Source organism: Toxorhynchites rutilus, chromosome 2 (assembly GCF_029784135.1).
Source record: "Toxorhynchites rutilus septentrionalis strain SRP chromosome 2, ASM2978413v1, whole genome shotgun sequence".
Lineage (NCBI taxonomy): Eukaryota > Metazoa > Arthropoda > Insecta > Diptera > Culicidae > Toxorhynchites > Toxorhynchites rutilus.
Genome location: NC_073745.1, coordinates 161216967 through 161227980, shown reverse-complemented (window position 1 = coordinate 161227980; position 11014 = coordinate 161216967). Strand labels below are relative to the sequence as shown.

Below are 11014 nucleotides of genomic sequence, written 5' to 3'. Positions count from 1 at the left end.
CAAATTTTATCTGTCAAAAAGAGTCAAATATTTGGCTTCGGTCAAACAGTGTATGAGCACCCTTAGTCTAACGTCCCGAAACATAGCGTATAAAAAAGATTGCATTACTTCTACGCTATATTATGAACACGATATAATCAATTGATCAAACATCACGGGTGTGAAATGAATAAAAACAACGTTACATTTGAATCCGGTTGCGGTAAAAACTAGTCGGTAAAATTTCCTATGCCGCCTGCTATTTATGAAAGTCTTGCTTGTGTGTGTGCGTGTGCAAATATTCTCCGTTGGCCAACACTTTATGTACAAAGTGCGGCAGTGAATCACTTTAGTTCTGTACGCGGAAGAATGCAGTCGTATTTTATAAATTCTCTGTCCAAAAACTAATCCAATTTTGATCTTGATAAATGACATGAGAGAAATGTTAATGATCATCGAATCAAACCATATTCAGTGTTTATTAATAGAAACGGAGCGCACCCTGTTTATGAGATCATCAGTAAGCAGAAAATTAACGGAAAGAAACAAAACTCAACATCGTTAGTATGCCCGATATTTTGCCATTTTTATCAATTTTCAAAAAATATTCACTCTTGGAGAGTTACGTCGAAATATGCAGTAAACAAATCGGAGGGGCTTAAGACGGCCTTCGTTAAGACAAAAACGCGTTTAAGTGAAAGTAAAAAATGGACTCGAGTTACGTTGCTAAAATCCTGTTATTGCAAGCGAATGTCGCGAATTTTCGGTGAACTTGGTAGGTTTTTCTTTGAACGAAAGGCAGCCATCTTTAAATTTTTGTAGTCCAAGAGAAAATCGATAACGAGGACGGACGCTGCTGTAAAAGGCTGCTGCCAGCAATTACATATAAGTGCGACCAGTTCGCAGTAGAACTGTGTCTGTGTGAATCATATATACATGCTTCTTCGGATTTGGTACAGCGTGAATACCTGGTGTATTTTGTGAACATAAATTCAATTTGGATAACCCCGCATGGAATTCCATTAGCTGGCTGGCTGGCTGGCAAAAGTCAAAAACATGCATAACCTGAAATCTTGGCATTTTTTTCAGAATGGCGCTACATTTTTCTTTTAAATACCCTTTGCCTATTTAGTTCATTATGAATGACGACGAGTGATGAAACACACACACGTAAAACACGCATACATTTGCAACGGTGGCTGCATTCGTATATGTTTTTCCATTGATGCGTAGTATCTCATTCGGATGCTCGTTATTTCATGCGCTTATGTGCGGTGCGTTTAGTACCGAGACTAAAGTAAATTCACGAATTTCGTTGAAACTTAAATGAAAATAAGTGCAACCAATGAATTTTCTTGTAACTATATTTTTTACAATGAAATAATGCTGATTTATATTTCTTGAGAAACCAGTGCAATGGAAATAGATAAGCATTTTTTTGTTGCGCATATCATATGTAAATACATTAAAAAATTTCAATTCTCGTAACTCTGTAAAAATTCTCACCTTGCAATATTTTTCAAAATTTGGATGCCATTTGAAAAAAATCTTTGGGTCATGTTTGAAACTCAGGGTAATATCTGTTGTTGTTTTCTGGGATATGAAGCTTCTCCATACACTTTCTTTCTGGAAGGAAGTAAAATTGTTTCTGCTCATGTAATAGATCTTCCTGGCGGATTGGAAGTTCAGTACATTGAGGCTAATAGTTCACGAAAAATATGCTTACACCTAGCGTAATATTTCACTAAGAGCAGATTTCCTTAATTGAAAATGATCATTTTTCTTAAAGACGATACTAGTAATTAAAAATTCTAGGATCTAAAAAAACTTATTCTGAATTTTATGAAACATGTAACCTTTCATCACATTCATTCTCATCGCAAATTTTGATTTGCAGGCGATAAAGTAAAGAACTAATGCTTTCTCTTTTCCTCGAACTTGAGAAAGGTACTTCTCTCGAACAAAAAAATTCATAACACCCTAATATTTGCTGACAGGTTAAATACAACGCTTCAAGAAAAAAACAATTCAATATATTTGTTATTCATTTGCCCTTCAACAAAAGAACGATTCGTTGAATGCAAATTCCATGCATTCATTCCGGATCCAAATTCGTTACGATTGCTAAACGCACCTCCCCTAAAAGTTTTGGTCCACGTTCGTGTTATATACTTTCAAGTTCATATATGTTCCTCGTAGGAGAAGTGGTATTTTCAACGGGTGTACGTAACAGTGCCTGTTAAAATAATTTGAAAGTTTTCCTTCAATTACAATGCATTTCCCTAATATGATGTGACAACATTTGATAGTAATCGTCGTATAAAATTGAACAAATTTATAGATTACAGCATTTCTGTTGTAATATTAATTTTCGTTCCACCCGGAATTCTTCGAAGGGAACGGTCGTCATTAAAATACCAAAATAAAAATCTAATATTTATCGAACTCTAATACGCTGAAGCATTTCAAAACTGGATACAGCCTGATAGCACTCTAAAAATACTTTTTTTTAATATTTCTTTTTGGTTGAAAAATATCTTATTTCAAACGAATTTTGAAACACATTGTTCAATGAATATTAACACATTCATGTTAATTGTTCAACAGTTTACCACATAATATCGATTTGTTCCGGAAAATTAAACAAACATTGAAAATTGAATCTAGATTCGTTTGTTTCGAGCGCGTAAAGCATGTCCATCACTCCCTTCAACACTTTATGTTTTGCCGAAAACTTTTTCCAAGAGTGATGTTGTAGTCTACGTATTTTAAATATGTTTCCTAAACCCTTTCCAGTAACATAAAGCAATCTGTTTGGATAAACAATAAGTTTTTTGAGCACTAAGTGAGGAAGTTAGTGCGATTCATAGCAAAATGAGTGAACACGAAGATTTGGAAGACGGAGAGATCGAAGACGGCGAAATCGAGGATGACGAGGATGACTTTCCGGTTGTAGCGACTTGTGAACCAGTTACTCAAAATGCACATCCTATCCAAATAGTAGAAGACGAATGGGATGACGATACCAATACTCTTGAAACTCGTGAAAAGACACAAAATGTGAAAAATATAAATGACTCAAAACCCCGTCTAATCGATGAACCTGCTTCTGTAACCAAATCTTCCAAAAGAAGTAAGCCATCACCTGTAGTTGGTAAGTTGCAAAAAATCTACAAAAGTTAGAACTATGTTAGAGTTTTCATTCACACTATAGACGATTGGGCCACAAGCGTTGAAAATGCTATTGCTAACGCTTTGAAGAAAGATGGTGTCCAGCCACCAATGCCAACAATCAGTAATCATAACGACGAAAATGAAAGTAGTGAAGTGCCTACGAAGCGAAAGAAAAGGGAGAAGCATAAGGTTTGTCAATGTTCACATTATTCTTGGCACATTTTATATTCCGTCTATTTCATAACAGAAGAAACTATCTCCGAACAAGTTGGACGAGATGGACGAAATGGATCTCGAGTACGAGATGTTACATGTGCGAGGTGGCAGCCCAAGACCCACCTTGAACGTTGGGGCTAAAAATACAGATCGAAGCGATTCTGAAGACAGTTACAGTTCAGACGAGTCTCGTGATCACGAGCGAGATCGTGACAGAGATAGGGATCGAGAGCGACGGGATCGCGACCGGGAACGAGACAGAGAGTACAATCGCCGAAAACGTAAAAACCGCCAGCGCAACAGGGCGAACCGCGATGGCCGCAAGCGGAAGAGGGACGATTCGGATGTAAGTTTCCCGGGGCAGGGTGTCAATTTCACTAGGATATAATTGATTTCACTTTTTAGGATGATAAACACCATAGTCGTAGCAATGGTCCTCGTAAAATGGAATTATGTAAATTTTACTTAATGGATTGCTGTGCAAAACGAGAAAAATGCTTATATATGCACTCGGATTTTCCATGCAAGTACTACTACTTAGGTTTAAAATGCAAAGAAAAGGAAAAATGCCTTTTCAGTCATGGTGAGCCCTTAACAGACGAGTTAAGGGCAATTTTAATGAAGCATTTAGAGACAGCTCCCCAGGAAATTCTCGGGGATTTTCCTCGAATCAGTCGAGAGAGCGCGGCGACAATGGTTAACGCCACACACCGAAAGCTCATGGAAAAATTCGGTATGACTGATAAGACTGTAACAGATAATCCGGCAGCGAGTGGAAAGATTCCTTCACTCCTAGAACTGATGGAAGCTGGTGATCGAGGGAACAAAAATCGTAGGTCAAGATGGTGTGAAAAATCTGGTGGCACAAGCCACGGGCGCAGTAAGGCAAATGATGGATCTGGTGACGATTTCTTGAGTTTGAAGTATCTAACTGGAGTTATATCGCAAGACCAAATCGTGAAACTGGAAGAAATGGGCATCCACAATTTGGATCAAATCAGTCAGCTAACAGTAGCTCAACTGAATGAACTGGGTTTAAGCATAGGTCAAATAAATGAGCTGCAACTGAATACATTAAACATGAAAACCTTGAGAGATAACATCTCGAAGCAAGATCCAAAGTCGGATGATCCTGACTTCGTGGAAACGGCACCTCATAAAGATTTGGATATGCGTATAACACCTACTCATAGAACGTTACAGAAAGACGAAGAGATTCCATCACTCGGTGGCAAAGACGTCGATATGAGATTCCTTCCGTTGGTTAACAATGTACAGGAAACACCTGGTGGAGAGAATTCTAACAGCCAGGAAGGTCAATTAGAGTTAGTTTCAACTTCGCTCAACAGTTTAATCAAAACACCAACTGTTGATTATTCCCAGTATCTCAAAGATTCGAACTTGAATGACGATGAAGAAATTTATAACACCGAGAATGCAGACAAACTTTTAATCGCTCACGATGATGAGGATGACGATGACGATGAAAACAATCTCAAAATCAGTATCGACGATGAAGAACAGGACGAAAGTGGAAAGGATAGTTCAAGCAAACCCGAGAATGAAGAGCGCAAAGCAGAAAATAAACTGTTCAATCTCCAACCGGCAGTATTTGATACTAAATTAGTTAGCCATTCGTTAGCAACTCACAAAATCGACTACTCAAAGCCTTTCGGAATGTATAGATCGGCAGAGGAAGAATATGGAAAACCAGAGGAATCCTGTATTCTTGATCGATATGAAAATGACTCCGATTCAGCAAAAGGCCGAACGGATATATACAGTCGTAAATCGATGTACAGCAATAGTACTGTCTCTGAAATACCATCGACCTACAAGGGAAATAATTCTCCAAACTCTCTGACGGTGGGGTGGACACCAACATCAGGAAGTGTGACTTCTTCCAATCCTACCACTAAAGTCAATCTTCAAGCACCGAAACCGTCACGGGCGTCTATTTACGATGATCCTTATGCCAGCGACAACAGCGACGACAGTGATTCTAAGTCAAAAACATTAATGTATGGTGAAAAAGATAAGGATATGAGACTGAACTTTCTCCAAATGGATGGAAAGTTAGGCGACGATAGTAATGCTCCCAATGACATAGATTTAAGACTGCCATTTAAACCTATAATGACCAATTACATACCAGCAACAGAGATCGATGGATCCATCTCTTCAAACCCGTCAATCGAATATAAGGTATTAGAAACATGTTCAAAAACTATATAGCATTCTTTGAAACGTAATATTTTTCCACTTTTAACAGGTCTACGAGATAGATATACCTAAGCCAAACTACAAAGATATACGACGGAATACACCACGACCGGAGCGAACCAAAGATCCAAGGTTGAAGCGGATTTTTGGAATGTACAATGACGACGACAATGTCAAGCAAGACTCATTGATACAGAGTATAAGATCTCCAACGCACCCCTCGTCGAATAATGTAACTGCTGGACCTATCGCACCCCGTATAGACCCACGAACAAAGCGGAACCTAGAAAGCAAACCTCAAACACAAGGAACTGCTGTTGATAATAGCATCATCGCTGGCACCAGTGGTAATAAGGCGAACTCTTCACAGTTCGATGTCCAAAGCATACTCCAGCGTTCGAACTGGTACACTGATCTAAGTTCCAAGCACAAGATCATGGTCAACCAGCAATTGGCGATACTTTCAACCGAAATGAAAAAGTATCACAATTCGGATAAATCGACCGAAAAGTTGGCAGACTTTATGCAACTTCTCGCCAACAATCAAATGTTGCAATTTATACTGACCAATCTGAATGTATATGTTGACGATTCGGTATCATTCTGCGAGGTTCCTCTAGTACCCTCCCAGCCACCACCACTGCTTTCTGTTCCCCCGCCAAATATCAACCTTCATTCGATGAGTTTCCTTCCCCCGGTAAATATCCCTCCTCCCGTTTCAAAACCACCGTCACTGTTTGATTTGCCTCGATTCAACTGTCCCCCGGAGGTTCGACCAGGTTTATTGGGCGTTGCACCAAATATGCCTTTCGAGCAGTTTCTTGCGATGGGCCAGATCAACAAAAGCAATCCGCCACCACTTTTGGACGAGTGGGACGATAATATCGAGGACGGACTGGGTGGAGGTGGCGGCCCACCTGGTAATGGCGGATTCCAGCCCAACTTTGAACGCAATTTCAGCAACGTTCGTAATAATGTCATGAGAGGTAACAACAGGATGGGTAATAATTTCAGAAATAATGATCGTTGGAATAACTCGCGTGGAGGAGGAGGAGGTGGCAACCCTAATCGTCGTAATAATAATCCCCGACGAATGGATAAAAAAAAGTAAAAATATCCAAGTGGTCGGATCCGTTAGTGCCGAATGCAAATGGGAGTATAACATTGGTACGTGAGCGATGATATATGACTATCATCCTTGATAGTTCCGCGTTTAATCTCGAACATAAAACATGAAAGCCGATGTCGACGAGCTTCCATTCCCCGCTTTTTAAAAAAAAGAATGTTAGCTTCAATCTAGTTTTTCTTTGCAAAGCCTCTTTGTACATAATTATACCATGTGAATAGACCTTTCAACAGTGGACAGAAAAATATTGTTTGTTTCACTACAATGCATTAAATCTCGCCCTGGAGTTTTAATATATAATATAAGAAGCCCAATGAATGGTTGGTTCTCACGCATACTCTAATTCATCCACATCCACTAACCTGAATTGAACCAGGTTCGAGAAGTATTTATTAAAAATGAGAGAAAGTATGAATAATTGCTTTGGGCAACTCTAATAATCTGTCAAATATTTTGGTTTATGTTAATAATTAGTACTATTACATGTATGGCTATAAATATAAGACTTATTGTAATTAGTAGAGAGATAAACCAGAGAGATTATTCTTAGAATCAAAGATTATGTTAAAATGTTTATACAAAACAAGCGTTTTGTCTATTTCATTCTGCGCCCATCGATGAGGATTACCATATATGTCACATGTTCCTTTTTCAGCAATTTGTACGAAGCGCTCCTATAGATGACATGCAACATATGATGCCGAAAACATGAATGAAATATGTATGCCTATGATATAGTAAAGTATGCATTTTTTACAGGTTCGAAAAATGTAAATCCGGTAAGTAGCCGTGTGATGAATGACGATCGATTAGGTTCATTGCACCCAGAAATATATGCCCACCGGAAATTGAAATAAAAAAGTAATTTTCTTGAAATATTATTTTGACAACGTTATGGTCTACATAAAAACGCTTCCATGATGAACAAAAACAGCATTTAATTAAGTTTTCTCTATACAATCCGTTTAATTAAGTTTTCTCTATACAATCCGCATATCGATTTTATTTGATTTTCTAGTTTATTCAACATTCTTCAAAAACTCAACATAATAATGTTATTAGTGTTCTAAAGTGTCAAAGTGTTTGTTCATAATAAAAATTGTTTCAAAGGAATATCCCTACATTTAACAGTACTGGCATAACTGTCGCAAAACAAACAACAACTTTTTTGGTCTAGTAGGAAGGTCTTCTGAGTCCAAGACCAAAATGACGCACAACTGGATAGTGGATGTTTTGATGTCGGATCATTTTTGTTTATGTATCAATACTGACGGTTTTACTTGCACAGGAAGTTCAAGTCTCTTGAGCATTTTTATATTTTGTTTTGCTCATTTATTTATTTATCTGACGGTCTGTCAGAGATTCTCAAGGCGGTTAATACCGACCTCTTGGGGTCGATAGGCGTTTCCCGTAGGTCGACTAAAACGAAAACTGATTTTGGGGGTCGCCTTGAGATCAAACCTATTAACTAACACATATGTTTCTTCTTCTTCTTTTTGGCTTTAAGAGGGTTTAAACTTTTCAGTTCATTCGCCTCTAGAACACATATGTTTTATTTCGAACTTTGAAGATACTGTATAAGTTGTGTTACGTGCAGCAGCGTTGTGTGCGAGTGACGAACCCGGAATTAGCCGGGGACACCAACATACAAGAATTTTCAATAGCTTTTTTTCCCTTCACATCCATCATGAGTAGTTGCTTCTGTTTCTTCAATTCTTTACACAGGTAATCCGTATCTTAGATTTGACAGAATGCAAGTGTCAGGTCAGGGAATGTTTTATAGATTTTATTAACACGACAGAGAAAACTGGAAATAAAAATTTCTCCTACAAGGTTAAAGTTCTTTGGAACTGTACAAGACATGTTGATATATTTCAGCAGTTCAACTACACGTTGGAATGTTATTGAGTCTTCGAGAGTACCGTTGAAAGAGAATTCGGCAACGGCAGGCGGTATTAGCGTTGAAAATTTCCATTAATTCCGCCTTTTTTGTTCTAACTAATTTAACAGATTCGACCAAACACAGTGACAGTACGGTACGGGACTGAAGTTTTACTGAATCAAATAGATTTTAAACATTATTATCTTATGGAACACCCTAAATATTATGGACAAAGTTAATGAATCGTTACAATCAAAAGGCATGACCATAGACGTAGCAAGTAAACTCAAGTAAAGCGTACATCATTCGAGTAGATGAAGAAGGCATCTAATCATGCCATTCAGAAAAGTGTATTCAACTAGGTATTCCTGGAAATTTAAAAGCTACTCGACCACGGAAAACGAAAAAAACTGGAAACTCCACAGCCCCTCTGACGAGTGAAAATAGTTTCCGTCTGGAGGTTATATCTGTATTCGAGAAAATAAGATTGCAGTTAGAACAGCATGGAGAAGCTAAAACGGATATAGCATCGGATTTTTCATTTATAAGGGAAGACAGAGTAACATCTTCGAGTAACATCAGAGGTGAAAGTGTTCAAGATCTGCGAAGGACCTATTCCCTGACCTGAGCTCTCCGACGCCATTAGGCATCTTGAGCAATATTCTGAGATATTCTCTCGAAGCAATTCATCCTAACATCGATACGGCGCTAAAGCGTGTTTCAGTTATAATTTGGTCGCATAAAGTAGGACATTTCAGCATTGAAATGTGGTACAAAATAGGGAAGGATGTCATTTTGTAGGTTTTGAATGAACTTTAAGGGAAAAGTACATGAAAATTATTCGTCAGCTGTTCGGATGAATTTTCGAAATTTACGTGTGATACCACCCATCATTTTCTGCACAGTACTGCTGGTAACCATATTTGCTATCTTGTTCCATGTCAGGGTAAAACCGACATCTGGTTTGTGTTTCACTAACAGGAAAAATGCGTCCTTACTTTTTATAGATGCCTTGTGTTTATATTTGGAAGACAAAACAAAACTGAAAAAAATCCAAAACCAACATTGAACCGGTCATAGTATCCCTTCGTTCAACGCCATCTCACGTGGATGCTCACCTAAGTTGGGATCAAAACTCTCATGTATTTATCCATCGCCTGCTTTATCTTGAGATCCGTCTGGCTTTTGAATTGCCAAGAAAAAAACAGCGTGAAGCATCCTTCCAATACAAAAAACATAAGTGCTGGCTGAGATTTCTAGACCGGAATCCAAACCATTCGTTCCTTGCTACTTTCATCGTAAACCTAAGTCTGCACCCGCAGTAAGAGCTGTGGAGTTCAATAAACCATCAGTAAACAACTTTTTCTTGCAGTTGAAACACATGACATGAGATACATGTTTGCTTTTTTGTCATCCAAAATCTGGGTGTGGTGTCATGCTCCTCGTCGAAAGCGATGAGATCGCACAGCTCTATTAAAGGGTTAACGTCGGACGGTATGGCAACACTGGGAAGGGGGAAAGAAAGAATAAGTACTTGAAGCGTGGAGGTGAAAAATATTGAGTGTGGGCAAACGCAGAATCAATTAGTTAAATCGTGTTTATTTTAAACTACTCCGAACCCTACAAATTGGCGACGAGGATGGGATCACGGTAAGAATCGAATTGATGTTGATGTCGAGAATATGGAAAAAAAAGTGCTAAATATTTGGGGATGATAATCTGGAAAATGGCGGATTTTCCATAAATAGAAATGTCCACGGGTGCATATCGCATGCAGCCCATGCATTTCTGCAGGTGTAATGCTAGTTGACATTGGCTATGCTGGAGACAGTGTAACAGATAAAATTTGCGATGGGTGGCACCGGGATAAGGAAAGACCAGCGATTCTGATTGATTGTCCTGGTTATTATATCTTGGTAACATGAATCGGAGCATAAGTATTGAGTAGTTGGGATTGTTATAAAGAAACATGAAGGACATAATGCTGACGTATGTGTCTGTTTTAAAAAAATCAGGAGGGAAACAAGTGAATTTGTTTCCGGGCTCAAGAGTATTTACGGTTGTACCTGCTTCGCTAGCAGGAGGTGATTAATTCACGGGTACATGAGTAACGAGCGTGCCTGTTTTATGAACAGGAGGAGAACAATCGACGATCTCGGGATGGTCTATTGAATAATAGAATGTATGTACCTGTATGTACGTGTTATAGTTCACGGGGACGGAAACTGTTGTTTCATGTAGAATTGTCTATTAGAGATGATACAGAGCAAGGCTAACGGGAGGTTAGATCAGATTTGTGGAAAAGAGAATTGATCATTTTGTTTACATTTTCTCGCATCGGGTGTCACCTGCAAAATCGTAAAATTTTTGAGAATATTGGTACAAATTTCATTGAATTCTGAGAATCTCATTTA

The 11014-nt window shown here is 38.4% G+C and overlaps 1 protein-coding gene across 2 annotated transcripts; it reads left to right on the top strand.

Moving 5' to 3' along the window:
- The first annotated feature begins 327 nt into the window (after positions 1 to 327).
- On the top strand, positions 328 to 7275 carry LOC129768896 (protein suppressor of sable-like). Of its 2 annotated transcripts, none has more exons than XM_055770836.1 (6): positions 328 to 539; positions 2776 to 3133; positions 3194 to 3342; positions 3401 to 3715; positions 3775 to 5574; positions 5642 to 7275. In XM_055770836.1, the coding sequence occupies exons 2-6, from the start codon at positions 2854 to 2856 to the stop codon at positions 6701 to 6703; spliced, it is 3606 nt and encodes a 1201-aa protein (XP_055626811.1). In that variant the 5' UTR covers positions 328 to 539; positions 2776 to 2853; the 3' UTR covers positions 6704 to 7275. The 2 variants fall into 2 exon arrangements, with proteins under 2 accessions (XP_055626811.1, XP_055626812.1); XM_055770837.1 differs by lacking the exon at positions 328 to 539 and adding an exon at positions 611 to 754.
- The last annotated feature ends 3739 nt before the right edge of the window (positions 7276 to 11014 follow it).

What these genes read in the sequence shown, in the direction of transcription:
- LOC129768896 (XM_055770836.1), top strand. Translation starts at nt 2,854, where the DNA reads ATGAGTGAACACGAAGATTTGGAAGACGGAGAGATCGAAGACGGCGAA. An exon ending in AGAAAAGGGAGAAGCATAAG is followed by an intron (nt 3,343 to 3,400) that starts GTTTGTCAATGT and finishes ATTTCATAACAG; the next exon opens with AAGAAACTATCTCCGAACAA. An exon ending in GGAAGAGGGACGATTCGGAT is followed by an intron (nt 3,716 to 3,774) that starts GTAAGTTTCCCG and finishes TTCACTTTTTAG; the next exon opens with GATGATAAACACCATAGTCG.